Source organism: Chrysemys picta, chromosome 7, assembly GCF_011386835.1.
Source record: "Chrysemys picta bellii isolate R12L10 chromosome 7, ASM1138683v2, whole genome shotgun sequence".
Taxonomy (NCBI): domain Eukaryota; kingdom Metazoa; phylum Chordata; order Testudines; family Emydidae; genus Chrysemys; species Chrysemys picta.
In genome coordinates, this window is record NC_088797.1 from 55,604,190 (window position 1) to 55,629,583 (window position 25,394).

Sequence of the window (25,394 nt, forward strand, 5' to 3'; positions counted from 1 at the left end):
TCAAACGGTCTGTACTGGGCTAGCTTGATTATCACTTCAAAAAAAATTTTTCCCCCCCACTTACTTAATTGGCCTCTCAGAGTTGGTAAGACAAGTCCCACCTGTTCATGCTCTCTGTATGTGTGTGTATATATATCTCCTCAATATATGTTCCATTCTATGCATCCGAAGAAGTGGGCTGTAGCCCACGAAAGCTTATGCTCTAATAAATTTGTTAGTCTCTAAGGTGCCACAATTACTCCTGTTCTTTTTGTCCTCTGACAGTGGCCAATGACAGGTGCCCCAAAGGGAATGAACAGACAGGTTACACTGCTCTACAGCCAAAATGCTTCTGAAATAAATGTAGTCAAACTTTACTAATTCTGGGTCACTGAGAATGAAAATGATGCTTAAAATTGTTGATTGACTCTAGTTTTCAGGATATGCTATTGGGTCACTAGATACGACCCTTGACTTGGGAATGACGGAGGATAAGTGAGTTCTAAAGGGAAGGGATTTCAATTTAAACCAGAAATGACAATAAATACATATTTGACTGGATCTATGAATAAATCTATGACTGGGTTTGGACAGTACTTGCTTTTTAGACAAAACAATGAATGATGCAATCTGAAGCTGGTATTGCGTCATACATGATATGAATTGCATCATGTTATTCCTAGAAGTCATGGATGATGCAATCATAACGAAGCTTACATCACTCTGCTGAACAAATTGCCCTATATCAGCTCTAGAAATCATAGTGTCGTGCTCTCTTATTTGTCAGTGTTTGGTTTTGCAAAGGGACACATTTCTGTTTAGCCAAAGTGAGCAGAGATGCCTTGTACTTGTGTGAACAGTGCAGATAACTTCTACTATGTTTGTGGTGAAGTGACTTTTGCATCACAAAAGCGCAGTATAACCACTATGGTTAAGAAAGCCTATCACCTTTATTTTGGCTGCAAAATTGGAGATCAGGACAAGTGGTGGGTCCCACACATATGCTGCAACACTTGTGCAACAAATCTTCGCCAGTGGTTGAACACGAAAAGGAAATCTATGCCTTTTGCAGTGCCAATGATTTGGAGAGAGCCAACAAATCATACCAGCAATTGTTACTTCTTCATGGTGCCTCCAGTTGGGAAAGGTGTGTCAAAGAAGAAAAAGTGGACTGTGCATTATCCAAACATTCCATCAGCTATACGCCCACTACCCCATGGAGAAGGACTGCCGGTTCCTGATGCACCAGAATCATTCTCACTTGAGTCAGACGAGGAAGAGGATGAAACTTCTAATCCTGAACCATCAATGTCACAGGACCCACATTTTCTCCCATCCTCCTCCTCTGAACCACACTCCTAACACAAGGTGAACTGAATGACCTTGTCAGGGATTGGGAACTACCCAAGAGTAAGGCAGAGCTGTTGGGCTCCAGACTACAGCAGTGGAATCTCCTGGCAGGTGGTGATCGTCAAAAGGATCTTGTCCCATTCTTCTTCACGGAAGGTGATCTTGTAGCCTGCAATAACATCGATGGTGTGATGGCAGCCCTCAACATCGTTCACGATCCAGATGAGTGGAGACTGTTCATTGATTCATCGAAGACGAGTCTTAAAGCTGTTTTACTGCATAATGGCAATGTTTTGCCATCAATTCCAGTTGGTCATGCAGTCCATATGAAGTAAACCTATGACAACATGAAACAACTTTTGAGGTGCATAAACTATGACCAACATCAGTGGCAGCTTTGTGGCGATTTGAAGGTTGTTGCTCTCTTGCTTGGTCTGCAGACTGGATACACAAAGTACTGCTGTTTTCTCTGCGAATGGGATAGTCGTGCAAGAGATTCCCACTACATCAAGAAAGATTGGCCACTCCGACAGTCATTGGAGCCTGGGAGGAAAAGTGTTCAGCATCCACCACTTGTTGAATCAAGGAAGATTTTGTTACCACCCTTACACATCAAGCTGGGTCTGATGAAGAACTTTGTCAAGGCCATTGACAAAACACAAGCAGCTTTCAAGTACCTCCGTGGAAAATTTCCAAGGTTAAGTGAAGCTAAGATAAAGGAAGGTATCTTTGTTGGTCCTCAGATTCGTGAACTTCTTCGAGATGATGCATTTGACCATGCACTACGTGGCAAGGGAAAGACGGCATGGAAAGCCTTCCAGTTAGTGGCAATAAATTTTCTCAGAAACAAGGCAGACAACTACAGGTTGTTGGTGGAAAACCTCCTCAAGGCCTACAAAAGCCTTGGTTGCAACATGTTACTAAAGATACATTTTTTGCACTCTCATCTAGATTTTTTTCCACCGAACTGCGGAACAGTGAGCGACGAGCATGGCGAGCGATTTCACCAGGACATTGCAACAATGGAGAAACGCCATCAGGGCAAATGGAGCCCATCAATGCTTGCAGACTATTGCTGGACATTGACAAGAGATGCTCCATTTAATGAATACAAGAGACAAGCCAAGAAGCACCGAGTAGACACTGAATAGGACTAAACTATGTACAATAGTTTGTATTGTATAAAACGTATAATAGTTTTTTGCCTTTTGTTTCATAATAAATTTTATTTATATAACCCTTTTGCTGATTTTTAATGTGTTTACATAAACAGGACAGGTGAAATATTATCATGTAAAGCAACCATAAACACATGAAAAGACCTAGGTTTACAATTTATGATTAAAACTCTGTCTACACAATATACATAGACATAAAATGTAAAAACTTAAATATCTTAGAAACAGTAGCCAATCAGTTGTTTTAATTGTCATATTTTAATTCAGCACATCAAAATACATAATAAATAGCACATTTTATCTCTGAAGCAAACGACTTCTCAAAAATTGTAGACCAGTGTTATCATCAAGTGATCCATGCCCTGTTACCCAATCCCAGCTTTTGGCAAATAGAGGCTAGGGACACCATTCCTGCCCATCCTGGCTAATAGCCATTGATGGACCTATCTTCCATGAATCTATATAGCTCCCTTTTGAACCTCGTTATAGTATTGGCCTTCACAACACCCTCTGGCAAGGAGTTCCAGAGGTTGACAGTGCATTGCGTGAAAAAATACTTTCTTGTGTTTGTTTTAAACCTGCTACCTATTAATTTCATTTGGTGGCCCCTTGTTCTTGTATTATGAGAAGGAGTAAATAACACTTCCTTATTTACTTTCGCTATACCACTCATGATTTTATAGACCTCTATCATATCCCCCTTAGTCGCCTCTTTTCCAAGCTGAAAAATCCCAGTCTTATTAATCTCTCCTAAAACAGAAGCCGTTCTGTACCCCTAATCATTTTTTTTTTGCCCTTTTCTGAACCTTTTCCAATTCCAATATATCTTTTTTGAGATGGGGCAACCATATCTGCATGCAGTATTCAAAGTGTGGGCGTACCATGGATTTATATAGAGGCAATATGATATTTTCTGTCTTATCTATCCCTTGCTTGATTCCCAACATTCTGTTTGCTTTTTTGACTGCCGCTGCACATTGAGTAGATGATTTCAGAGAACTATCCACAATGACTCCAAGATCTTTCTTGAGTGGTAATAGCTAATTTAGACCCCATCATTTTATATGTATAGTTGGGATTGTTTTCCAATGTGCACTACTTTGCATTTGTCAACATTAAATTTCATCTGCCATTTTGTTGCCCAGTCACCCAGTTTTGTGAGATCCTTTTGTAGCTCTTCGCAGTCTGCCCGGGACTTAACTATCTTCAGTAGTTTTCTATCATCTGCAAATTTTGCCACCTCACTGTTTACCCCTTTTTCCAGATCGTTTATGAATATGTTAAATAGGACTGGGCCCAGTACAGATCCCTGGGGGACACCACTATTTACCTTTCTCCATTCTGAAAACTGACCATTTATTCCTACCCTTTGTTTCCTATCTTTTAATCAGTTACCAATCCATGAGAGAATCTTCCCTCTTATCTCATGACTGCTTATTTTGCTTAAGACCCTTTGGTGAGGGACCTTGTTAAAGGCTTTCTGAAAATCTAAATACACTATATCCACTGGATCTGTGGGAACACAGAGCTCTGGGAATAGAAATGCATTATGGTTAAGGCTACGTTTAGGTCACGGAGGTCATGGAAGTCACGGAATCCGTGACCTCTGGAGACCTCCATGACATTCTCTGCTTAAGCCTCGGGTTGCAGGACTCTGGAGCTGACAGACAGTGGGTTCCAGTGACAGCAGCAACAAGCAACAGGGCCCCCTGCATAGTTCCAGCGACAGGTGACAGACTCCTGAGGGGGCCCTCCTCAGGGTTCCAGCGACGGGAGACAACCTCGCTCGAGGAGAGGGGGATGTCTTGGGCGAGCAGCTGGGATGTCCCATTTTCTCTTTGGGAAATATGGTCACCCTGCAGCTCCCAGCTGCCGTGCGCAAAGGGGGGACCCCACAGCTCCCAGCCACCAGGGTGGTGAGGAAACCTTAATTATGGTGTTTATCTCATGAATGAGAGGCATTGCTTGATCTGGGGGTTGGGTGAGAAGGGGAAAGATTTCCCTATATCTGCCTGCATTATGTCTGATTACAGGGACAGCTATCACTCCCACATTTTCAAAAGTATATAAATTCCCTTTTAAACTATAGAATCTTATTCTGCAGTCATGTCACTTTTTCTATACTGCCAGATACAGAGGCTGTTTGCATTAAAAATGGAATCTCTACAACCCTTAGAGCCGGAAAGTCTGCATTATGACTTGACATGTTGCCCATGATACTTATGTTAATATAGAAATATAACCTTTATTAAAGCTCTGTATTTATCTCTGTTCTCCCCTCCAGGTAACGCGAGCCCTCGCTACATAAGATGCACATCTTACAATATTCCTTGCACCTCAGATATGGCCAAACAATCCCAGGTTCCCCTAGCTGCTGTCATAAAACCACTGGCTATGCTACCCACAGATGAGGTGAGAGCAACATCCTGGACCTGCAGTTAAGAGACTCTGAACTCCTGGCAGCTCGTTTATTCAGTATATGTCTGTCTATGGGAGCTAGATAATTTAAATTTTTGTGGAAGGAGAGTTTAGAGGATGAAGATTAAGCAAGCACTAGTTCTCAACAAATGTACACTGTCAAGTAATTGTTAGGCATGAGTGGACTATGCTATGTTCTATGAAGGAACTGAAGAATTTGACCGCTACAATATTATTTACTCATGGGGGAATTCTGCATCGCTGCGCATGCACAGAATTTATGTCCCCCGCAGATTTCTTTGCTTCCCCACAGAAAAATGACTTTCTGACTGGGGAGGAAAGGGAAGCCACAAGACCGTTCATACAACCCTCCCCAGCAGTATGTTTCGGGTGCCCAAGGCAGCTGGCAGAGAGGTAAATCACTGTGGTGCCGGGGGTGGGATTGGGGAAGACCTGGCTGGTGCCTCCTATCCTGCACTGGGCTCAGCTGCTAGTCCTGGCTGGGATGGGGAGGGCAGGACTTCCTCTTCCCCTGCACAGCATCCGGGGCTATCAGACCCACCCCCAAATTTCTCCCCTGGCTGCAGGAAGCCCTGCAAACTGGCCCCCTTCCTTCTCTTCCCTCTCCCCCACTCCTCCCCATGTGTTTCCTGCACCCATTGCTCCTCAGCTGCAGGGGGAAGGGATCACTGTACAGGGAGCTGCTCCCCCATCCTCCCAACCCCCCATGCATCCACACTCCCTCATACCCAAACCCTCCCGCTGAGCCTCCACATTTATTTGACAAATAAAATTTGCAGAAATTTTAATTTTTTGGCGCAGAATGCCCTCAAGTAAATAAGTACTTTAGATTCCCCACTTTATCAGCAGAGTTCAGTTGGTTTCTTTTTAACCCTCCCCACACCTCTCGCCAAACAAGTCAATTTCTGTGTGGCTAAACTGTTCATTGGCAGCACCGCTCACTCGCCTGGCTCCCGCTCCCCTTCACACCCTCTCCCCGGCCCACCTGGCTCGTTCTGCCATAGCTACTTAAAATCGTTCCAAGTCACTGAAGAGAAATCTTTTCTAGCAGATGAAGCTGTGGAATCAAATAAGATTGCGTATCAAATAGTACTGAGTTAGCTGTTTGTGACATGCATGTGTGCGTATGTGGTCGTGTATGGAGCACAGCACTGAGTGCCAGGAACGCCTGAGGTCTGTCCATGTCTCTGCCCTGATTTAGTCTTTTACTCCTCTGCTGCTTTCACTTTGCCTCTGTAAAACATGACTAATCCTTGCCTACCTTACAAAGCTGTTGAGAGGCTTAAAGATTGTGGAGCAATTTAAAGGTAAGTGCTATGAATACACATTGTAGTTGCAGGCCTGCATTACTTGTCTTTAACCATTAAAGGAGTGAAGTTCTGGAACAGCCTTCCAAGGGGAGTAGTGGGGGCAAAAGACATATCTGGCTTCAAGACTAAGCTTGATACGTTTATGGAGGGGATGGTATGATGGGATAGCCTAATTTTGGCAATTAATTCATCTTCGATTATTAGCAGGTAAATATGCCCAATGATCTGTGATGAGATGTTAGATGGGATAGGATCTGAGTTACTACAGAGAATTCTTTCCTGGGTGCTGGTGAGTCCTGCCCACATGCTCAGGGTTTAGCTGATCGCCATATTTGGGGTCGGGAAGGAATTTTCTTCCAGGGCCTCCGCCAATCTGAAAAGCACTATGCAGGAACTCAAAGCAGTTGACGACAATCCTGGCCCTTATGTCAGAAAACATGTCCTTTGGAATAAGTTGGCACATTGTAAGGGGTGAAAATGTGTCTCTCTCTAAAGCCTCAGTTACAGAAAAATCACATCTGTGTTGAAGTTGCTGTTGAACATATGGATGTCAGATTCAAGAGGCAACAGCAACCACTTTTTGCATGGCTTCAGTGTTTTGAGTTCACACAGTGGGGTGATATAGTTTGCTGCTATTACAATATACAAACTATCAATGTTCCTAGACCACTTTACACAGATAATGAATGAATGAGGAGGAAAAGCAGAGAGCCATACATCAGTGGTTGTCTTTAAGATTATACTTAAATACTACTAAATCCATAAACCATGATGCTGCACATACATGTTTAAGAAGGCTTGTCTACACTACGGGCACTGCAGCTGTACAACTCCAGTGCCGTAGCTATGCTGCTATAGTGCCATAGTGTAGATGCATCCTACCAGGATAATGGGGTTTTTCTGTCACGAGATATCCCACCTCCCTGAACAGGAGTTCAGCATTCTTCTGTCAACCTATCCATGTCTACAGTGGGGATTAGGTCAGCATAGCCCTGGCACTCAGGGGCATAGATACTGACTTCTGTTGTTCCCCAAGGGTGCTCCACCCCTGCTGTGCCCCAAGGGCCTGCCCTCACTCCACCCCCTTCCCCAGGGCTGCATGCTCGCTGCTTTCTGCCCTCCCTCAAACCCCTCGCAGTGCTGCCAAACAGCTGTGGCTGGTGGGTGCTGAGCACCCACTATTTTTCCATGGGTGCTCCAGCCCTGGAACTCCCACGAAGTTGGTGCCTATGCTCAGGAGTATGCATTTTTCACACTGCTTAGCAGTGTAGCTACATCCATCTAAATTTAAAGTATAGACCAAGCCATTGACTTTTAACCACTAGACCACCTGCCTTTTGGAATACATTGCTATGGAAATACTGTTTTCATTGGCCTCCAAGTACTACAAAAGACAAGGTTAGGTTTTCCACTTTCCACCAAAGTAAGCTCATGCACCCATCTGCAGCGAGGCACGCTCCAGGATTTGATGCAGATATGAGCGAATGGCCCAAATGTAGTTGCTTTCCAGCCCCGTCAAGAAATTCTCTGCTGGCTTGAAGAGAAATCAGGAACAAAAGATTTGTGGGCATAGTCACAGTGAGCATGCAACAGCAGGCAGCAGTAGGGGAGGGCTTAACTAGTGCTATTCAGCATGATCGGACCTACGTTTCAAACCAGATGGACATCATCCCCGATGTATACTGATTTAGCTATTTACTTGAAATTATCTCTGTGCGGACTCTCAGAATGGTGGTGGCAGTGGTATTTTAATTTTATATTAAAGGTGGGACAAAGCTGAGTATATAATAGTCTCATGAAAAATGAGTACACTTGGCCCAGTAGTCCAAAGCAGAATGCAGAAAAATATGTTAGACAATCACAGCAGCAACAATAGTTTAGTTTCGTTTAATTTAATTTAATTGAGATAATGAGACTGCAGCCTGAAAATCAAGGCATCCATGTTTTCTTGTCCTTGAGCAGCTAAATTCAAATGCGGTTGCTTGATGCACAATCAGAATTTTCCCCCAGTCTCTCTCAAAGAATTCAGAGGTTAAGTGTGCTTCATAAAGTGAAGTGGCTGATATTTACACCTTTGGGAGTGGAATTAATTCTAGCAGTTGTAAGCCTTTCTGTATCTGGCAGTGGGTTTCCCTAGAGTTACTTTCTGTGAGAGAATGGAAATATGGCATTTGAGAAAGTCTCAAATAATTGATCTTACTGGGCTGGTGTAGAAAGAGGCTTGTCATGTTACTGCTATGGGCATTGGGGTAAAGTGCAGAGGGCAGGCTGTTAGATATCAGCACATGAGCTTAGGGGGTGGAGAAAAAAGTTATCTTTAAATAGCACTGATCCATAGTTCAAACACTTACAAGCCAGCTAATTTGAGTATACAAAAAGAATTCCCACAACTGCACAAAAGCATCTAAGGAAATGCTTCCTGCACTTAATCTTTCTCCACTTCTTCTGGTATTCACTGCACTCTTCTGACTGTTAACAACCGCAGCCCATTGAAGAGCTCCTGCACTAGGAGCTTGAGACAATAAGGCATTTATGAAATGTATTCCAAACTCTTGGACTCCACCGCTGTTAAAATGCTAAGGCCTGCATAGTCTACCAGGAGGAAGTTTCAAGTTCTTTGATGCCTATATACACTCCCCCTCCCACTACTATATGACCTGTCTTTTGCTCCTCAGACCCCTCCCTATTTGGTAGACCATGGAGAACCTGGTCCTATACGGTGCAATCGGTGCAAGGCCTACATGTGTCCTTTTATGCAGTTCATTGAGGGTGGAAGGAGATTCCAGTGTTGCTTCTGCAGCTGCGTCACTGAGGGTAAGCCTTTTTTCTAGAATCTGAAAGATGTTTCAAGGAGGTGCAAAGAAATGATTTCATTAGAGGTGTCTTCATGGCATAGAAAACCCTAGAGCAGAGTAGAGCACAGTTTGTTGGCTTCTGCGCTGCAGTTCTTTATTCTTCAAAATATTCCACCAAAAGTACATTGAGGCACACAGTTAAGTGCTCAAGTCTGAAATGCTAAAGTTGATTGCACAAGTAAATTGAACCGTACCCCTTGTGTGTTTGCCTGTCTAGCTAAATGATCACATACTATTTCTCAAACTAGAATATACATTTCTCATCATTGAACACACATGTAGTATCTTACGTTTGTTAATTTGTTTACTTACTCTGTTTCCGTTGTCCAGAACGCTTTTGACTTTTGACAGTCAAAGTGTGGAACTCTTTGCCAGAGGATGTTGTGAAGCCCAAGACTGTAACAGGTTTCAAAAAAGAACTGGATAAGTTCATGGAGGATAGGTCCATCAATGGCTGTTAGCCAGGATTGACAGAGATGGTGTCCCTAGCTTCTGTTTGCCAGAAGCTGGGAATGGGCAACGGGATGGATCACTTGATGATTACCTGTTCTGTTCATTCCCTCTGGGGCACCTGGCATTGGCCACTATTGTAAGACAGGATACTGAGCTAGATGGACCTTTGGTCTGACCCAGTATGGCCATTCTTACATTCTTATGACTTGCATTTAAATAGATTAATGTTTTTCTCTCAACAATTTAGTCAACAGCATGTACTGTAGCTTCTTTTCAACCAACATTGCAGCCTACTTAGGTGCCATTCAGTGGTGAGGCAATTAACAGCTGTAAATGGCAATGGTCTATTGACTATTTAGTCTTCACTGTTACTCTAAGTTGATACACAATATACTCCAGGTTAAATAGTATAATTTACTGTGTACTTCTCGTATAAATAACTTCCATGCTCTAGCATGCACAGAGTAGTGCATAGAACTACAAGATTCTACACATGTATTTAAGGTTGTAAAACAAATTACATGTCTTATTATTTGAGAAATAGTGGTCATGTTTATTCTCAAAGGGGCAGAGTAAGGTTGCTTAGGCAGCCTTTGTAACTTTATGTCTGTCAGTCGTGAACTGTCCTACATTAAAATTCTCAAAATACTCAATATAGTTTTTAAATAAAAATAGAAAAAAGAAATTCCATTATCTGCAGCCCTTTGACTAGGTATCTCTGTCTTGCACACTGCACACACTGTCCTGGTCACTGTAGGAATAGTGCAGGGGATTGTCTTACCTGTGAACCTTAAGAAAAGAGACAGAGGGTCCTTTGGCACCTTTGAGACTAACAGAAGTACTGGGAGCATAAGCTTTCGTGGGTAAGAACCTCACTTCTTCAGATGCAAGATGCATCTGAAGAAGTGAGGTTCTTACCCACGAAAGCTTATGCTCCCAGTACTTCTGTTAGTCTCAAAGGTGCCAAAGGACCCTCTGTTGCTTTTTACAGATTCAGACTAACACGGCTTACCCCTCTGATACTTAAGAAAAGAGAGCATCCCACAATTCTGCAGCTAGTGTCTGTGAGGAGAAGACCTCCTCTCTTCTCATCTACCCCCTCAAACACACATTAGGTACCCGCTCAACTATTTCCAAAGTGCATTTGGGCACAGACATGTGCATCTGAACTTTTTAGTTTGCAGCTAAATTAGCCCTGCATGTATATTGCAGCCTTTAGTGGCACACTGTGAGTAGCAAAGGCTAGGCAGACTGCTTCACAAGCAGTGCTTTGCCCATAATGGCTCCGGCCCACCATAACTGCCCTTCCTGTGCTAGCAGCATCGCTGTAGCAGACTCTGCCCTCTGAGGCTGTATGTGCAGCATGGTGGGGCTATCCCTCTTCTTATGGAGATGCACATGGTGAACCTTTAACTTATCTCAAAATCCTCTTTGAATCACTTGATGTCAGCACCCCTTTTACCATTTAACTCAATCTTATATTCGGGGGAAATCCTCTGAAGCAACCCAGATTCTGGTACAAGGTGATTTTTTGTAGTGACATTTCTGACTGAGCACAGCTCTTGAGTCTGTTAATGCTGCTCCTAGGCTGCCAGTAAAGATTCCCCAGTCATGGTCACATGCACACTAGTGCAAAGCACTGACCAGCTTTCCTTTGGTGTAGTCGAACACTCACTGCAGCTGTCACCGGGTTTGCTGTCTGTTGACAGTCAAAGTATTAACTGTTGTAAACAAAGTATGTGTCTGTAAAATTTGATGTCTTTGTCCCTAGTGCCTCCTCACTACTTCCAGCATTTGGATCATACCGGCAAGAGAGTGGATTTCTATGATCGACCTGAATTATCGTTGGGCTCCTATGAGTTTTTGGCAACAGTCAGCTACTGTAAGGTACAATAGTGTACAGTTAGTGCATTGCTATGATGTTAAATAAATCCCATGTCCTCTGAGAAGCTAAGTGGAGGCTGAATCAGCTGGATTGATTTTCTAGCTGGTAAAGTCCATTGATGGCAGCTCCTTATACATCTGAATCAGGTCAGATTTTACATACTTGCTTTCCACTGTAAAGTTAGTCATATTGCACATCCCATAATATCAGTAATTATTACCAGTAACTAAAACCGTATCTAGGAAAGTACAAGCTATCTGTCCACAGTGGCAGCTGCACCTTGCCTGCCATCTGCTAGAGAAGACAAGTTTCTGTTGCCTGATAGTCACTGGGAATTGAGCAGTTAGAGATGGGAAGTAATGGGATAGAGCAAGCCCCTATAGCAGTTACTGGCAGTAATCACGCTTTGTAAAGAGGGTTTCAAAGATGCAAGGCCGGTAAATCTGATCACATATTTGAAACACTAGAATAGTCTGGAAAACTCACCTGCTTCAGATTCTACACATTAGTCAGTTTAAACAGTATCCTAATTTTTCAGACCCTTTTTTGGGGAAAGACACATGTATTAGAGTTCTATATTAAAAATACTCATCTGTTTGCTGAAAAGGATAGGAAAATAGTTTTCTAAATGTTGCAGCTTTTTACTGACCATGACCATATTTTTGATTTTACTGAGAGCTGGCAACACAGCTTTCAAACACATCTCCACACTTCAGGCAAAACAGCCAACTGGGATTGTGGGGTAGAAGGCCTTCCCCACACTCTTCCATATTCTCCATATTCCTCTCTGATTCTTCACAACTTGCCACCAGTTCTGCCACCCTATTAAAGTCCTCTCTCTCCTTTTATAGCTTAAGATTCCATGTATGCCAGTAGTGAGGCACTCGCTACCCTGTTGCTTCAGTGGTCTGTCTGTCCTGTGCTCTACTTTCCATTCTGACTGTAGACTTGCAAAGAAAGGAAGTGCTGATTGGAACCAGCCTCTTCAAAGCAGAATCAGTGCTCTGAGAAATAAGGACTCCCAGCTCTGCGGGAGGAAGGTCTTCATTCCCAGTGCAAGACACTAGCTTCCAAAGTCTTCTAGAGCATGAGAGTTCTGGGAAATCCTGCCTGCCTGCTGCCCACACCATCAGGCCTGGTCGATGTAAACAGGAGCTTGCTTTATACCAAGCCTGTTCTTCCTGCTCAGTCGCTCAGCGATGCTACATTCCATCTAGGGCTTGTGACATTAGAGCCCTTCCATGCATGATTGTGATGTGTCAGACACTAGGATTCAGACATACTTAAATTAATTGGGTGGGAGTGGAGAAGCAAATTAAGTGCCAGTATCTTAGTTTCTGCTCTTAACTGATTACTAAATAGAAGTCATTGGGGTTTTGATGGCATTACTTTGTCTGGGTAGCAGAGCCTTTGTATGATCTCTTCTTAAGCATGGTGTAATGTTTTTCTTTCCCTCTTCCCACAGAATAACAAGTTTCCCAATCCACCTGCTTTCATTTTCATGATTGATGTGTCTTACAATGCTGTAAAGAGTGGCTTGGTGAGGCTGATCTGTGAAGAGTTGAAGTCACTCCTGGATTACATGCCCAGGTAACTAGCTCCTTTGTTCTGTACTGTCGCAGCCAGCAACCGCAGCAAAGCTGCTATCCCTTTATGCCTTTGCAGAGGGGACACTCCCTTTAGAATGCTTTTACTGCTGGTGAAAAGTGAAGGTTGACAGCATGCATGAGCCTGGCAAGTAGCACTGCAAGTCTCCATACCCTGGCCCAGCAGTGTGACTCAGCTCTGTCCTGAAGGGATGGCGTTGAGGGTGGCCACCTTCATGGCTCATTCAGTCTGTGCCCAGCAAAGGAGCTGTGCCCAACTTAGTACCAGTTGTGGTTACCTATCCACTAGGAATGATGGTACAGTTACCCAGTCTCTAGTCCTGGTTTGTTCTATTTGATTCAGCATATTGCAGCAGTTGTGCTTTCAATGACCCCTGTGATGCAGTAAGTGTCTTTATTTTACAGGGAAGGCAACATGGAAGAGTCAGCCATTCGGGTGGGCTTCGTCACTTACAACAAAGTGTTGCACTTCTATAATGTGAAGAGCTCATTGGCACAGCCGCAAATGATGGTTGTGTCGGACGTAGCTGATATGTTTGTGCCGCTGCTTGATGGCTTCCTGGTGAACGTGAATGAGTCCAGGACAGTTATTGTCAGGTAACAGGGACTGGGGTAGAAATGTGCAGTAAATGGCTTGTCAAAGGGACCCATACTGTGTCGAAATAGGATCCAACTCTGATAATGCCCAGTTGTACAATGCTTGGCTATAGTATTTGAATCATACATTTAATAGTGTTTAGGTATAACTTTAATGTTAAGTATGCCCACAATGGAGCTGGCAAAGAACAGGGAAGTGCACTGTGATTGGGGATATCCTTATGTTGCCGGGATGCTGCAACTCTAATAGCCTCTACAAAGTTTTATATGCACCAGTTTGTTAGAAAATGCTAAAAGACAATAACCAGAACATGATATGCTAGCAACTGATGCACACCTTGGAATACAGCTGTATTTCACTTCATTGTCGGGGTTGTCTGAGCTTGCTCAACTAGAACTGTGACTGAACTGGCAGGAAGCTGCAAAATGGGACCTTAAGAGAAAGGCTTCTTTAGACAAGAATCTGTTAGACTGTCACTGAGAGCAGGAGATCATAACGGAATTCACAAAGTCAGTTTATCTGAGGTTACTGCTTAGTAGCCGAGAGTTGAGGTGACTGCTGATTAAATTGATTCTGTGGTGAAAAATGAGTGAGTGGCTTACGTAAAACTAATAAGCATATTAAGCTTTGAGTACTTGACAGGTGATGTTTGGCCGACTGAGTGAGACCGGGACTTATTCTTATTACCCAGAAATTTAGAAAGCAGCACAGTGAAGCAACTGAAGGGGAATGAACAGAAGACAGTAGAAGGAAGCTCAGATCATAACTTCGAAGGAGAAGAGGAAGTTATTAGAAGAGGCATTAGTTGGGGCCTTAGAATGTGCACTGAGGAGACAAATGCAGGCAGAGGAAGTGGATGGAGAGATGACTAAAGATCAGTTTAAGAAACTCAATAACATGCAGGTTAGAGAAGGATTAGTCATGTTAATAATCACTATTTACAATGCACCTCAGTCCCAAAGGTCACCAGCTATGGATTTAGAAGGTGAGCTTTGAATCCTTTTTGATGTTCTCCTTTTCCCTCTTTCCTGGCAGTTTGCTGGACCAGATCCCGGAAATGTTTGCAGACACAAGAGAAACAGAAACTGTCTTTGCCCCAGTGATTCAGGCAGGAATGGAGGCACTGAAGGTTTGTTGATATGCTGTTGTGGGGAGTGGGTTAATTCTGCTAAAGGTTCTGTTTTTACAGCAGAAGTACCTTTGTTTAGGGAATCTAAGTGCTGTTCATAAACAAAGTTGTTGTTCCCCTCAGATGTGTGTGCAATTGGTAGGGAATGCTTAACCCATCAATGAAATGCAGCCACCTGTGTGGTTCAAGTTAGCAGCTCTTTAACCTGCTCAATTAATTGTTTAGGATAGAAAGTGAAGAATACCCTATGCAACTGAAACTGCACAGGACTTTAACTGTAGTTTAGAATAATTGCCTGAGATGAAAATTGGTCAGGTCCCTGGGGTTGATACGCACATTGTTACAAAAAGTGCCATGAGAACTTGTAAATGGTTTAGGACCTTGGTTTTATGTCTCCTCTGAAAGATTGCTCTGGCAGTTGCATTAGTTCTGATTCAGAGAGGACACCACCACTAATTTGCCAACATCACTTTTGCAAAGCTCCTAGACCATTTCTAAAGATTTCCCATCCCAATACCTGACCCAGCTCAAACCTGTATGTGTTGATCCATTGGCTAATCATGTGAGAATTCCGTAGAAAACACTGCTACCTGTTCATGAGAATTGTTATCCATATTCACTTACACTGAGAGGAAAAGCAAAGACAAGCCATTTGGTATCCCACTCATGAGGTATCTAAGGACTGGGGGATCTACCTGCTGGCAGTTGAGCCATTAAAAAGATACCTTAGGCATGGGATAGTGTTTTAAAAATAATAAGCTGAGGAAGCTGTTTCCAAAATCCACTGCATTCCCTATAACTGTACTTCTGTTTCACCCACAAAACATGGGAGCTATTAATCTCAGACAGGTAGGCTCATCAACTACTTGGTCACATCAGTGAAGGATTAAGTACCTAACTAGTATAGAGGAACCAGTGATAATATAGGCTTTTAATGTAGTCCCAGAGATATTCTTCTTGAGAAATCCACTGTTCCTCATCAGCTCTTTCTCACCTAAGCAATTTCATCCCCTCCCCTGTAGGCTGCAGAGTGTGCTGGCAAGCTCTTCATCTTTCACACCTCACTGCCCATTGCAGAGGCTCCAGGGAAGCTGAAGAACAGAGATGACAGGAAGCTAATCAACACAGATAAGGAAAAGGTAACAATTGATGTGCTGCTTAGAAGAGAGTTTGTATTGCTCTGGGGTAACCTAGAAGGACTCAAGAAGAGATGTAAAGTCTCCATAGTAGCTAACTGAAAATCTTCTATCTAATGGCTATTCCCCTTGGGCTGCCATCTGGAACTGAGTATGTGTTAACTATAAGGACAGAAAACGCTTCTGTGTCGGGGACAAGAGTGGGTAGTATTAGAATTCAGAAACCAAGGAGGGGGGAGAATAATTGTATAACTAAGAAGTTCTGCACCATCAGAAGGTTTACACCTAGTACCTATTTAATCCTAGGTGGAAAGGTGCCTCACATATCCTAATACGCTGAAGAAATATGTATGTTGTCTGTAGCAGTTACACTGGTCTCATGTTCCCTTTTTTTCCACTCCCTTTCAATCTCTGTACTCCATCTGTCCTCCATAGACTTTGTTTCAGCCTCAGACGAGCTTCTACAGCAACTTGGCCAAGGACTGTGTGGCCCAGGGCTGCTGTGTAGATCTGTTCCTTTTTCCAAACCAGTATTTGGATGTGGCGACACTGGGGGTGGTTCCTTACCAGACAGGTGGCACCATTTATAAATACGCCTATTTCCAGGTAAGTGCTTTCTTGGGTCAGGCTAGCACCTGTTCTATACAGGTGAACAAAACCCATCACTTAGTTGCCTGTTTTCTTTCATGGGATATGGGCCATCAGTGAGGATCTTAGTTTATACTTGAAACTCAAGATTATAACTTACGTGCTTTTATTTGCTTTATATTTCTGACTTATTTGTACCAAGGGCAAAAAATGAACCTGTGCTATATAGTTTTTTAACAATAAGAAAAGGCTAATAAAAAGTGAAGAGCATGATCAGCCCTATAACAGTCATCCCAATGTATTACCTACAGGGCAGACTCTCCCAGCAGTGCTGGCTACATAGAGACACTTAGCATTCCAACTTGTGGTAGTTCAGGTATCTTCCTTAACTTACCAGATGGAGAAAGCTTTGCTTTTAAGTTAAAACATCAGAATGCTCTGTAGTTAAGATGAGCGGTGAAGTTTCTGCATCATGAAAATGTACGTCTAAGGCTTACTTCCAAGGCTAAATTAGGCTTCATTCATAATAGATGTTCATTCCAAATGGATGTAATGTTTGTGGGAGAGATAGGGAGAATCTGGAAGGCAAACTGCACAGGAGGTATAGGGAACAAGTTCATATTCTTCAGGCAGCTCTCAAGGAAGAGGGAAACTGCAAAGGGTTTTAGCAGGTCTCCAAATAGACACTTAATGGCTTCTTTTGTCAAGATCAGCTGGATCAAATGTTGTTCTCTGAAATGAGTGTTGTATACAATGTCTCAGGCTTCACATCATGAAACTTGTCTGTAGTTGGGCCTAAATCTGCCATGTCCTGAAAATCTCATATTACATAATATCAGGGTTCAGCACTTCAGAAACTGACTGTAATCCTCTATATGTGTGTTCAGTGGCCAGAGATTTCTATTTCCATCACAACGGATTGCAGAAACTCTTAGCCAGAGTTCTGCTCCTCTCACCTAGTGTAGATATCCCCAATGGTGTTCTGTGGTAAAGGTTTTCTGAATCCCTCTCACTAGCAGTCATTGGTGCAGTGGTCTCCAGCAGTTTGTACGGAGCAGGATTCCCTACCTTGAAAGAAGTGGCTTCTAGGGCATTTTGGGGAATGGGATGTTGAGATCTGAGAGAAGGCTCTTTGGGGGGAGGGAAGAGAGGATTTGAGATACCTTTGGTCTGTGTGTGTTGAGGCCTGTAGGGCAACTCAGATTTTTTTCGTGTGTCAGGCCTGACTTGGAGCTTTGTGTTCTAGCTGGAGACAGACCAAGAACGGTTCCTGAATGACTTGCGCAAAGATGTCCAAAAGGAAGTGGGATTTGATGCTGTGATGAGGGTGCGCACAAGCACGGGTGGGTATTTGCATTGCCTAGACTTAATAAATTGGCCAGTAAACATGTAGGGAGTGGGAAGGGTCATAAACACACAAAGCCTGGAACATACCGAGGTTAGGCTGCGGACTCTGCCCTTGTAAAGCTCTAAAGTCCATGGGATTATGGCAAAACTGAATGAAAAGCTGAAGCAAGAGATCTCAATGTAACTTAGTGTCCCTGATAGACAAGGTCTGCCGCACCTTCCCAAATGCTGCCTGCTAGACTACTCTGCTATAAAATGTGGCTTGTTCACCTTTGAGTGTCCTTTTTTTCCTTTCAGGTATTCGAGCAACGGACTTCTTTGGAGCTTTCTACATGAGCAACACGACGGATGTGGAACTGGCGGGTCTGGACTGTGATAAAACCATCACAGTGGAATTCAGACATGATGACAAACTGAGTGAAGATAGTGGGGCGCTTCTTCAGGTGAGGCAGAAGACAGTCTGCAGGGAAGGGAGTGGGTGAGAACTTTCAAACTAAAAAATGTTATCGCACGCTACCAGACCTTCTCCAGATGGAGATATAGGACCATTGATCTTTGGAGTTGACAGCATCCACCTGTGTAACTTGCTATAAGGTTCCCTCTTTTGGAATTAAAATCACTTTCTCAGCTGTTCATACACTGGGTTATATGTCTGCATTGCTGAGGGGTTCTGCTAGATTCCTTACTTGACTGAGGCGCCCTCCAGCTTGAATGCTGATGGCCTATTGAAAGAACAAGTCTTCCATCCTCCCTCATTGGCTCGTGCTGAAACTTTCACAAGCATTTCCTTTCCTCTCTGCCCAAGCCACACAACTAGATGTTTCCCTTGGGTCCTTCTCCCATTCCACCTTCTCTTCAAAGCCCTCCAGGCAGTTCATTTTCCAAGACTCTCTAAGCCAGTCTTCCCTACAGAGACATTTTCCCCATATGTGGAACTATAAAGAAGCTCAATCTCTTTCTGTTTATTGCCTCCTATCCCCTATTCTGTGTCTATATGCTCTTGGCTTTGATTGTAAATCCTTTAAAACTAGAACAGTATCATCCTAATTGTCTGTCCAGCTATCCAAGCCTTGTTTGGAATAGTGGAAGTTCACACATGGGAGGGACTTGATAGTGTTAAATGCCTTCTAATGCACCATATGAAGGCTTTTCTATAGGAAGGAAGAGGCACAGTGTGTTGGTTGAAAAACCACTAGCTTTTCAACAAAAGGAATGATGGACAGTTAGCTCTGGGGTACAGCAGGCCAAACCCTAAATCACCTCCCCTTTCTCAGGCTCAGGTAGCTAACCTGAGGTTACACTCCAGATCAAAGGGTCGGATGTTAACAAAATGGGATGTGCTGATTTGCTTACTGTAGCAGGACTGAGTTCTATTTAACTGTTCTGTCATTCTGTACATGTCTCTTTTATAGTGTGCTCTGTTGTACACAAACTGCGCAGGACAGCGACGACTCCGCATTCACAACCTCTCCCTGAACTGTTGCACGCAACTTGCTGACCTCTACCGGAATTGCGAGACAGACACACTCATCAATTTCTTGGCTAAGTTTGGTAAGAGACTGTCTTGGAGACAGTGCTAGTCTTACTATTATTTTATAGTTCTCTTTCACAGCTAGTGGCACTTGTTTTTTACCTTCTTCCACCAAAGACTTGGACAGTTGGTGGTTGGAGTTTTCAAATCCTTGTGTTCCTACAGTCTTTTCCCTCCCACAGATAGCTGTGATCATAGTACTCTTTGTCTGGACTGAGGGGCAGACAGAAGGCACAGCCTTGCTGCCTGTTGAGTCAGATGCCAAGACCGGTCGGTGGACTGGCTGAACAAAAGGAGGCATGTGTATGTGTGTAGCTATTGCCACCTGCATATGTCCACTCCTGGAACCAAAGTGCTTTTCCCCCTTTAATGTTCCTGAATTCCTCTGCTCCAGGCATGGAAAAACACAAAGTTGCTCCCACACCGACGTCACAGTAGTTAAACCGATGAACATCCTCATAGTGCCAAACCAGTGTGTATTAAAAGTATACAAATTAAATAGGGTTCAGGGAACTGCAGAAGTCATCTGTGCTCTCCTCTCCAAGAGGAAGAGAGGGTCACTTGCATTCCACAGTGACCCCTCCTGTCCCCTTAGGGAATGGCATTGCCAGGCTCTACAAGGAGTCTCACCAGTTGTCCTTGCCCAGAAATGTGGCTGGCCGTGCTGCAGGGCCTTGAAGGTGTGTGTGGGGTGGGGAGATGGAGAGTATGCATTCAAACAAGGTAAATGGGGATTGTTTGAGTTTCCGGTAGGAATGTGTAGACTCTTTCCCACAAAGGAAAAAAATGAAGTATAACTAATTCTATAATGTAAACCATCTGAGGTTGCTCTAGGTTTCTACACATGGCTACAGTAAAGATTTTAGACCACTTTATAAGTTAAATCATTATTAATGACAACATTTAACATCCCTGCTGATTTTTTTTTTTTCTTTTCATGCCTTCCTGTGCAGCGTATCGTGGGGTTCTGAATAATCCAGTCAAGACAGTGCGAGACACGCTGATCAACCAGTGCGCACAGATTCTGGCATGTTACCGAAAAAACTGCGCTAGCCCCTCTTCTGCTGGCCAGGTGACTGCTTGTGGTTCGGTTTGGATGGCAGCTTTTGGAGGTTCAGCTTGAGAAGGGAACTCCTCCCATCCCATTTAATCTGGGTGGAGTGCTTTATTTAGCAGCTGGGGGCAGAAATATAACCAGATAGCTTGGAAGAGAAGCTCTGTTCAGAGCGACTTCTCAGGTTGACTTTCCTGACATTGAGGCACACCAGTCACCATCTCCTCAGGAGAAACTTATAATATCACGTGCCCTGTGATTCTTAGGAGCCGGTACCTTACATGATACTTGACCTCTTAAATAGAGACCTCCATAGCAGTGAATCCCATTCCTTAGATACTAGGTTTCTTTGAATGGCACAACACTTCAGTATGTTAAAGTTTAATCATGGATCTTTTAAATGTTTTGGGTGGAGCCTCTTCAGATTTATTCCAGTGTTGGGCAAGCTTCCTTTGTATGGCTCTGCTACTACAGTATTTCTCAAGCACTATTATGATGCAAGAGAACCACAGGGTGGGTGTCTGAATCTCAGCATCAGATATCTTAAAGAACTAAGGATGCCATAATGAACCAAAGTGTGTTCCTGTCTGAATGAACTACACAGTGTGAAAACTAATAGGCTCCAGAATTCTAAGGAATTGTAACTGTGATCCATTGCGATTTCCTTTCTAAGTTTCCCCCTCTCTCTTTTTTTTGTGGTCATTTAAATTACCTGCTGTCTCATTCAGTGAGATGGCTGATTAACTTCTATCTCTTTATTCCCCATCTTGCCATTTGTAGCTGATCCTCCCTGAATGCATGAAGTTGCTTCCTGTGTACTTGAACTGTGTGTTGAAGAGTGATGTCCTGCAGCCTGGGGCAGAAGTCACCACTGATGACCGCGCCTACATCCGCCAGTTAGTCAGCTCCATGGATGTAGCAGAAACAAACGTTTTCTTTTACCCCAGGCTTTTGCCTCTGGTAAGTGCTTCTGTTCAGAGTACATTTGAGCCTTGTTACACACCATGAGTAGTCTTCATTCCAGAGACTTCACCTCCTCCCCCCCGTCCCCCGCCCCAGAAGAGTAACATTTCCTTGTGAGATGTAAGAGCTCAATGGGAGAGGAGTTGAGATGTGCCATCCAGCAGGTACCTTTTTAATACCGTAAATTTTATGTTTATTACCACACACTGTGGATTTGACAAGGTTTTTAATCCTCCTCCTACCCGGTGGGAATGGGTGAGCAGGGTCCTATGTGCTCTTTTGCAGCCTGGAAAATCCTCTTTTGCATCCTTGTAATCCTACATGACAACCACAATCCTTCCAACCTAGGAGGATGGATTGGGATTTTTCTGATGCTGCTCTTTAATTAAATGGGAAGACACCTGAAATAACACTAGCTGCAGAATGCACTCCCACCGCAGGGGTTAGTATTGAGATTGCGAAGTATTGCTGCTAGGGCCATGAGGCCCATCTGTTCTCGTTAGCAGTAAATCGTCTCTAGTCTATTTCACAGCATACTCAACAGGAACGATGTTATAGCTAATAGTGCAATTCATTCCCAATTGGTGCAGCATTGCAGATTGGTACATGATTTGACGTCCTTTTTTTTAGAAGAAGGAAATGTATGAGCAGCTAGCTTATGAGTCAGAGAAACTTAGGGCAGGAATTGGTGTGGCTCGTAAGACTTAAGGGCATCCATGTAGTCCTTGCTCTGTAACATTTGTAATTCCCAGCTAAACATTATTAAGTAAGAATGTCTAACGAGGGGCTCGATTAATTTAATATTTGAACAGACCAAAGTAGATGTTGACAGCGACACCTTGCCAGCGGCAATCCGGAACTCTGAAGAGCGACTCTCCAAGGGCGACATGTACCTGCTAGAGAATGGACTGAACATCTTTGTGTGGGTAGGAGTGAATGTTCAGCAGGGCCTGATCCAGAACCTCTTTGGAGTATCCTCCTTCAACCACATCAGCAGCACTCTGGTGAGCTGGATAGGGTGGAGCAGGCTAGGGAGAGGATGTGTGCAGGACTTGCAATAATTGGAGCAATGAGCATCCAACTCAGAAGGTTGTCATCCTAAAATCTCATTGAGGAGTTTCATTGTAGCCCATAGGAAAGAATGTTTTATCCATTTGATTTATCTGGCATGAACATCAACTTCAGAACTCTCCACTTATATCCCTGTTCACGAAAGCAAGTTTGGAAAAGCTGGCTAAAGCCCAGCATGGGGCCACATTGTCCCCTTGCTGCCACATGCATGAGACTGTGAGAGATGATGTTTTTTATTTAGAAATCTTAAGAGTCTTTTGCAGAGATTCTCCCATCTCCCACCGCATCCCTTGAGGAGTGTGGGAAGGGGCTTACTAACAGCAGGGCCTGTCCCCACACCCTCCAGTCTGGCAGATCCTAGGAGGCTGTGCCAGGCCAGGGCCATCTGTATATAACTTGTACCCCTGCTTTGTTCCTTGGCTCCCTAGCAGTGAAGTTCTAGTGCCGGGGAATGTATTAGCTTTTCCTGGTGAGTTTGGGCCAAAGGAAGAACAATAAGTAGCTTGCCCACTCCTTCCCTGGACTGCACAGAGACCTCTGGAGTCTGGGGGAGACAGTGCCTCTGAGGTGGTTAGAGTTCCCTTTTAGCACAAATAGGTGGAGGTTGATCTGGACTCAGAGGAAGAACACATCCATACCTGGAGCAAGGTGGTCACAATATGGCCAATAATATGGTCATATACTGTGTTTTAGGTGAGACCTTAAGCCCATTCCACTGTCTTTAAACCCAGGACTTTCCTTCTGGCTAACGTGTTATTCTGTTGTTTTACCTAGGCGGTGACGTTAAGGACAGTTAAGAGGCTAGCTATACCTAAACTATTCACTTCGAGTTCCTTCAGTCTGATTTCTAGCCACTTGCCTAGCTGGGCAAGTTACTCTTATAGCTTATCTGACCAAGCCATTCAGTGAGGAGAGCACTGCCAGTATGTGCCAGGCAAATGGGGTAATAGTTCTGTATTTCTATCCTCTGTTGAACAATCTCGTTTTAAAAATAGTCTTTCCAATAACTTCACCTATTCCTGGCTAGCTAGTAGCTAGACTGGCCTGAAAGCGTGGACTTTTACCTGTGTGTTATGAGGAAAGCAGCAAAATTGATTATTGACACTACTGTAATTCTGTGTGTGTAATGGGGATCTGGTCTTTTACATTCTAGAATACCTTGCCAGTCTTGGAAAACCCCTTCTCTAAGAGAGTGCGATCCATCATTGACATGTTCCAGGCACAAAGATCACGCTACATGAAGGTAAAGAACTTGGCTCCTAGTTGTGGCTCTTTAATCTCCTTCCACTGCCTTTCCTGAGCAGGTGACACTAATCTGTAATATCAAACCCGTTCTCAGCCTTCTGTTGTTACTTGAAATTAACATGTCTATATCATCATGCTGTTGGCAGTGAGGTTCTGTGGCATAACAGCTGTTGTTTTGCTGGAACCTTACCTTGCATTTCTGGCTCAATGCATTTACTATTAACGTTAGGCTGGGGCTCTACTTTCTTCCAGTGTCCCAAGTGGTAGTCAAATATGTAGAGCCCTGCGCAGATACAAAAATTGGCATCCATATCCAATCCATGATCAGCATAAATTTTCCGTGGATATCCATGGATTTGAAAGGCTGTACTAACAGCTCCACATGTCACTGCACAAGAGTGATGCAGGGCTGTGCCAAACCCTCATCTGCCCCCCACTTCTCCCTAGAGAATTCCCACCACCTGCTCCGCCCCATCATACCTCCTTCCCTACTCTGGGCAGGAAAGCTACAATCTTGAGCGCTTATGGTGCAGCACCACCTCCCAGTGGGGGACTTGGACACCCCTGTGCAGCTGCAGCAGCTCTAACATGCTGCGCTTGGCTCACTGCGCAGGAGCACACAGTCATGCTTCCTTCTGGGAGTTGTGCAGACTGAGGAGGTAAGCTACAAGCTGGGGACTACAACTTCCAGAATGCCCAGTGAACTATTGCCGCTGCTGTGTGATCCAGAGAGCCGAACTGGACCCTGAGGGCTGAGTGACAGCCGCTCCTTCGGGTGAGTGTGTGCTGTAGAGCCCTGTGCAGATACAAAATTTGTATCCGAATCCAAGCTGCAATCCACAAAAATAATCTGCGGATATCTACAGATTTTATGGGCTCTGTATATATGGCACTGGACACTAGTAGCCTGGACCGCCTTGGTGGTGGTCTAGCCATACATGAACTCTCAAATGAACATGGCTGGGACCTCATCTCCAAAACCATTATGCCTCATGGGTCAGATGGAGTAAATTATTGCAATTCCCATGGAAGTAACTAGGCCGTATTTGGTAGTGATGGTATAAGCTGCCCATCAGTTACATGGAGGTGAAGCAATGATTTTCCTGTGAAGCCCTGCTGCTGGAGCAGTGATAGCAGTGATGTATCAAAAGGAGGACATCACTTCTACTTCCAGCTCAGCTGTGGAACTCAGAGCCCAGAGGCAGCTGGGCTGCCTTCAAAGTCTTAAGGAAAAGAATTAAGAGCGGTTGTAGAAATCCTGACCTATTTTTAAGATAAAAAGTTAATAGACGCCCAATACAGATAAGCTTGGAGGGGAAATGAAAAGGGCAAGTTAAACAGCCTCTCCCCATTAGAGAGACTGCCTGAGCCTTTACTAATGTTTGATTTCCAGTCTTGGGTTTGCTAAAATCTATATACTGTACTATTGTAAAAATAACTAGGTGCTCAGTTTAGCTTTTGTAATAGAAAGGAAAATGTGGAAGTAGCCGTTGGGTCTCACAGTGCTGTTGTAAGGGCATCAGAACTCATGAGGGGCGGCAGAAGGGCCTGACTACTCCACGCAAGCCATAAGGGGGAAATTAAATAATTCATTTTAAAAGGGGGTTTATAACCTTTCCCTGTTTGTTTCTGCTCTGGCTCTAGTGGAGGCAAAACATATTGTATTACTAGGGCCC

General features: G+C 43.8%; 1 protein-coding gene across 7 annotated transcripts in view; it reads left to right on the plus strand.

The window, feature by feature from the left end:
* The window catches only part of SEC24C (SEC24 homolog C, COPII coat complex component), an 81,062-nt gene that overhangs the window by 52,379 nt on the left and 3,289 nt on the right, over nt 1–25,394 (plus strand). For all 7 annotated transcript variants that reach the window (XM_065551492.1, XM_065551493.1, XM_005285595.4 and 4 more), the window contains 15 exons: nt 4,792–4,919; nt 8,932–9,070; nt 11,336–11,451; nt 12,915–13,039; nt 13,462–13,653; nt 14,690–14,783; nt 15,806–15,922; nt 16,355–16,525; nt 17,754–17,850; nt 18,152–18,297; nt 19,267–19,405; nt 20,339–20,457; nt 21,220–21,399; nt 22,215–22,406; nt 23,627–23,716. In XM_065551492.1, coding sequence (XP_065407564.1) covers nt 4,792–4,919; nt 8,932–9,070; nt 11,336–11,451; nt 12,915–13,039; nt 13,462–13,653; nt 14,690–14,783; nt 15,806–15,922; nt 16,355–16,525; nt 17,754–17,850; nt 18,152–18,297; nt 19,267–19,405; nt 20,339–20,457; nt 21,220–21,399; nt 22,215–22,406; nt 23,627–23,716 — 2,045 coding nt within the window. The remainder of the gene's footprint in view (nt 1–4,791; nt 4,920–8,931; nt 9,071–11,335; nt 11,452–12,914; nt 13,040–13,461; nt 13,654–14,689; nt 14,784–15,805; nt 15,923–16,354; nt 16,526–17,753; nt 17,851–18,151; nt 18,298–19,266; nt 19,406–20,338; nt 20,458–21,219; nt 21,400–22,214; nt 22,407–23,626; nt 23,717–25,394) is intronic.